The 6,000-nt window shown below is 37.0% G+C and overlaps 1 protein-coding gene across 5 annotated transcripts in view; it reads right to left on the bottom strand.

The window, feature by feature from the left end:
- Positions 1 to 509: 509 nt before the first annotated feature.
- The window catches only part of TRIQK (triple QxxK/R motif containing), a 62,981-nt gene continuing 57,490 nt past the window's right edge, over positions 510 to 6,000 (bottom strand). For all 5 annotated transcript variants that reach the window (XM_054817796.1, XM_054817797.1, XM_054817795.1 and 2 more), the window contains one exon: positions 510 to 3,546. In XM_054817796.1, the coding sequence (XP_054673771.1) occupies positions 3,433 to 3,546 (114 nt within the window). In that variant the 3' untranslated portion in view covers positions 510 to 3,432. The remainder of the gene's footprint in view (positions 3,547 to 6,000) is intronic.

The following is a 6,000-nucleotide window of genomic DNA, read 5'->3' as shown; positions in this document are numbered from 1 at the left end:
ATCTCCTCCACAACCTCTGCTGGGAAGAAATTCAGTTTACTCCACAAGCAGAGGGCAATAACAATACTGACATCTACTCTTGCCCCAGAGGTGAATATCCTTGAAAAAACCTGCCCCATTAAGCCATGGCTGCTGTGTAAACAGTTTGATCAGCAACCTTTCTTTGAAACAAGCATATAAAAGTACTACTTTTATAATAAAGTTAAGCTGTCTGAAGTTGATGGGAGCTACATGGAACAACTTTGTCTGCAGAAGGAGATCTGATCTATTGGTATTGGGTAGGATGCCAAGGGAAGGTCTCTTTCTTTACTGCCTTTTAAGTATTCATAGGCTATGCTTAGTTTTAATGTGAGCTTAGGGGCTAGAACTGCCTAGAATAATCCACATATTCTAAAACTGGTGAGTATCACTGCTCACATTTGAACATCGTGCTGTTTAGATTGCTTTAATGTCCTTTCAAATGTATATATAATTGACACATCCAACATTAATAAGAGCACAAAAATAGTAAAAATACATTTATTATTAAAACAGACACTGAGCAACTCATACAAAGATAGGTGGTCCAAAAACCAAGAGGCATATTTCAATCATCTCAGATATAATTAAGGGCAAAATAAGCCACATATTTGCAAGACTAAAATCAGTCTCAACTTTAAAATATCAGGCATGGACAATGTAGCCCTCCAGAAAGCGGAAATAACTTCAGGTCTGATTCTGATTTTCCCTTGGAGTAAATCAGTTGTACTTTCAGTCAACTCAGGGGAATCATGAATTAGTAAGCTCAGAATCAGACCTCATTGCTAACATTGTTGTGTTTGTGCCTTTTAGAAAACCAAGGATGAATAATTTCATGAAAAGTGGGAGCTGTTAGCTTTACAAAACCATTGACACAGTCTCATTAGAAATTATTGTACTGATAAGAGATAAAGTGTATTTGCTGCAATATTTGCCATGTATTTCTATGTACACTGAACAGGAGTCTATCCAGTTTATCTACACAAAAGGAAATTTTCTTGTTACATGTGAATATCTTTCACATGAATGAAAAGGCCTAACCTAAACAAAGCCAACAGACAAACTGCAAACTATGGCACTTGTGGCCAATATGCACTGATAAGCCACAAATCAGGGAAGCTGCTTCAATCACACATGTACGCGCTTCGGATTTTGTCTATGAGTCATAACTATGGGAAGTGCAATCTTCCTGTTCTAGGAACTTCATGTCCCTAAATTTGACGGTAAGAATAGCTTGATTTTTCATGGAACTGATTCAGAGAGCAAGTTATGAGACAACCTGCATGAAGGGGATAACTACACATCATTCTCAGGCCACACATCACCCAGAGAGCTACGTGCAGACATTAAGAAAGCAATCCTTCCAGCATTCTATGGAACAAGAAAATTGCTCATGCAAAGTAATAGGAGAGGTCTGCGGCTTCTGTGACATGTGGTGTGGCGCTGGTGAAGTGAAAGGCATGTCACATCCAAGGAGACAGCTTGTGATGTGCTTTTCTCTCCACTGAAAGTCGGGCCATGTGTCAGATAATGCTTCACCATAAACGCAACATGTTGCTGAGCATTGTTCATGTGTGCAAGTATTAGTGGACTATAAGTCATATAAATGCATAAATATTAGGATTCTGTGTCTCTATCAGTCATAATTAGAAAATGAGAAATATTTGCACATATACGTTTATGCTTCTCTTTCATATTCTTCTCGGAAGACTGTTGTACTCTGAATTTCTAGAGTTGTTTTGCATTGCATAAAGTGAATGAGGAGTATGACAGATAAGAAGTGGATCCTTAGAGACTCATAATGTATATGGTCATAGTTACTGTATGGTTTAAAAATTAACTGTATTGATCTAAGTTCCTTAAGTGGTGATAATGGGACTGTGTCAATTTAAAATAAATATATTTTCCATTATAATATTTGCTATGATTTGTAACCCTTTGTCTTGAAAATCACTGTAAGAAATTTTAGTTGAGCATTTCTGGAACAAGTCAGTAAATATCTCAGTTGCAACTAAACCTAACATTCAGCCCTGAAATTGGTATCAAAGATAAAGCCAAGCTAGTTTGCTAATAGAATTTCAGAATTATGATAACTTTTCTGGAAGCCAATCTGCCTAACTCCCTTGCCACATTCAGCACCAACGGCTTTATGCTTTTCTTGGTATCAAAGTGAATCCGAACTAGAGAAAGGCTGACCACAGTTTTAGAAGGATCAAAACTGAACCTTTACAACCACAAGCTCAGTTATATGCCAAAGCCGAAGAAGCAGACCGGGATAAAGCCAGAATTTCACAGGTCCCTGCAGCTGCTTTGACATACCGACTTCTTCAAGTGGCTCGTGGTTATCAAAGGGATCAGAAATGTTTTCAACAGTGCATATTCTAAAAAGTACTTTGCAAGAACTGAAGGATGTCATGGGGCCAAGATTTTCCCGATTACTAGTATGCACGAAAAAAAAAAGGTTTCTCGATACTTACAACTTCTCACATTAATTTGATGATTAAAATGACTGCAATTTTTTTGCAATATCCCCCTAACAGGTAGAGCAAGTTGATACCACAACCAGCGGGAAGAGTATAATTAAAATAAGATTGTGACTTTATATTAATAGAGCAATACACTAATTAAAACCAACATCAACTGAACTTTCTATTTACACTAGTTCAGACAGCACAGGAGGCAAAGAACTGTGTTTCAGAGGCATATGCGAATGTTAGAGCTTCTGTCATCCAGGTGCCATTTCTGACAGAACACATGTGTGCTGAACAGTTGGCAAAAGAATGAAAAAAGATTACTGCAGATATATGGGCACACAGAATCTGGGATGACATAAAATTAAGTCCATATAGGAGGTGACAGACTGCTTCAAAAAAGATATTTTTTTTCCTACAATTCCTTCCATCTTCATGCACGCGCATGTGCACACATGCACAAGAAAGATTAAAAGGGAGAGAAAGGATGAGGGGGTTTGATATATTTTAAATACAAATCAAGACAAGACTTTTTATTTGGCATTTCTGCTTTCTTTTGGGAAAGGAAAAGGAACCTAATTTGGCTATTAGGAAGCTTTGATTCCTAAATTTAGTCAAGGCAGACTCTCCTCCTGTGAAGTCAGCATCAATACCCATGATAATAATAGCACCTGTCTTTTCACATCAAAGTTCTCTGCCTGAGAAAAAAACAATGTAAACAATAAACTGGCTTTGGTGTTAACCAAATACACTTGCCGGGCATGAGTGTTCTCGTATTTTGGAGATCTGGAATGTAAAAGTGACTGACGTATTGCGAAACTTTCTTATGAATTTGGACCGCAAGAAATGGCATCATTTACTGTCTCACAGTGAAGGTACTGTGTGTTCCTGCGTAGTCTTGTTCAAGTTGAAAAAAATCTTGATGATAGATTCATTGCATCTGCTAGTTTTCATCTGGATCCAGATCAAGGTCAACTTCATTGGAAATGTTAAGATAAAAGAAAGCATAGAAAGCCAACAAAAATACCAGTATAGCTGCAAGGACAAGGGCAACTTCCTGTAGAAACAAGAGAAAAAAAATTAAAAAAATCCTGTTAGAAATAGTACCATATTTTCAGATAAATCAGGAATATATATTATTTCCATTCTATAGTGCACATCAAAATAACAGACATATATAATTGCATAAGGCATTGATACTTTAATGATTTCTTCTTTGTGATTACCATTTCAGAATGGTGTAAAGCCATTGACTTAATCAAGATTTTAGTGAGTCCGATATACTGCCAGAAATAAGATATTTGGCTTAAAGGTCTTTGGTTCGACCTAGAAATAGGAGCTTTACATCCTTTTGTTATGCTATTCATTCCTTTTTAAAAGAAAAGACAGAATTCACAAACCACAGTTTTGAACACAAATTTAAGTTATGAATTTACACTGTGAATTTTGATGTTTTCTAGCAATATGTTACTGCTTTTTGCCAACAAATTTGTAATTTTTTAATGAAGCAAACACAGTATGGTGGAAGTCAATGAAAATTGCTACCTCTACCTCCCAACCTCCTGGCATGCATTACAATATGGAGCTACAAAATCTTTCAGAATTGGACGAAACTTTTCTTCCTTCCCCTCTGCAATAAGGCAAAAAGCACAACAATTTGCACTTGCCTCTCTTCCCATAAAATATTGCAACTTGCTGCATCTTTCTTAATTAACATAAAAGAGTCTTCCAAAGTATACATGATTTATAGCAGCTTTCAGAAGCAGAAAAATGTTTTTGTACTACTCGTCATACTCATTATGTGACTGCCTATCATCATATTCTATCTTAAGGCTGGACTCTGTTAAGCTCCAACTTTAGATCTCAGATATAATAAATCATAGTATGATCTTCCTCTTCATAAAACTACTTCTTTCAACGTCACGGTATTTCACATTTTTAAGTTATTATTTTCCTATAGCATTGACTCTCATTTCGCTAGACAATGAAAGAAGAAATATAAATTTGAGAAAAATCCTTATGTTCCTTCAGCTCACAGAAAGTGCAGCTTCCACAGCTAACAACATGCACTGTGCTTCATTCCTTATCATTGTGACGCATTTTTAAAATCATGCACTGAGGTGATCACAAGGAACAGGTTAGTTTGTTATCCCCCAAAACAGTTTTCCCTCTACAAAAAGAAGCAACAACCTCCCCTCCAAATCTCAGCTTCATGTCAACCTACAAACCATCTGAATCACAACCATCCAGCTGTATACTTGAGAGAAGAAAAACAGTTCACTGACTTTGTAACTAATCTGAATTTGTACAGAAGAAGCCACATCAAATCCACTCTGCCAGTGGCACTGAAAGGAGATGCCTACACCACACTTAGACAATCAGACACCCTTTACCGTCCAAGGAGAGAATCTGACACTCTTTGGTGTAAGATTCATTGTGTCCTCTAAAAAAGGTCAAGTGAATTCTTCCTAAAAAAGCCTGTTTCTCCCCTTAGACTAGAAGGGGAACAGAGATGCTACCTCTGGTGTGGAGACCTGCACTGTAGGACAAATTCCATCCCATATCTCTAGACTGTTGGTGGCTTTGTGACCAACTTTGCGTGTCCACTGCCATGAAGGAGTTAAAACTGTGTTAGCTTCATTTTTAAAAGCCTAGCCCATAATCTGGCATTCTTCTATAGAACAGCATTTCATTTGCATTTACATGAATGCATTATATAGTTTATCAGAATGTTGGATCAATAATTCAACATATGCCATCTAATAAACTTTGAAATACTACTGCCTAGTTGGCGTATGCTCTATAGGAGTCTTTGTTCTATAGAAACCTTTGCTTTACATTCTATACGAATGATTAATTGAGATGTACTTTAAATTTATTTTACCACATTAAAATTGCTCCTGTAAATTTGCGGAGGCTGTTTGCCACAGATTTCAACTACATTTTCCTCTTAGAATTATATCATCCTCTGAACCTCATCCTCCTGATTTCATATGATTTGATTAAAAAAAAAAAAGTACATCTAATTCACTAATATATTAAAGGAAAGTGATTTTTGCTTTGTTGCAGTTGCAACACGTCAGTATCTCACAAAAGGGCATGGCAGCATCAGACAGGTTTCATTTATTTCCTTGTATCCACAGCTGTGCTCCCAGACCCATCTGGCCACACAGCTACTAATCTTAAGAGGATGTAATAAACAAGTGACATACAACTGCAAGCTCCATCTGCTCAGGAGAGTGGACAACAAAACTGTACAATGCAGGCACCGTTCACACTTGACACAGAGAGCAAATTCATTCCAGTATTAAAAAGTTTTTTCCCTTGTTCGGATGCCACGCTTTCTGCTTTACAATAGGTTCACCTTTCCTCTCCCTTCTCCCCAGGCTCCCTTATGAAACCCTGTTGTAGCAGCAGAAAAATTTGGGGGAATGTTTACATTAAAGATTTGTTTTCTAGGAAATGGAATTGGGAAAATCTTGAATTTTATTCTCAGGCTGCCCAGTAACTC

Source organism: Grus americana, chromosome 2 (assembly GCF_028858705.1).
Source record: "Grus americana isolate bGruAme1 chromosome 2, bGruAme1.mat, whole genome shotgun sequence".
Taxonomy (NCBI): Eukaryota; Metazoa; Chordata; class Aves; order Gruiformes; family Gruidae; genus Grus; species Grus americana.
This window is presented reverse-complemented; position numbering and strand designations above follow the sequence as displayed.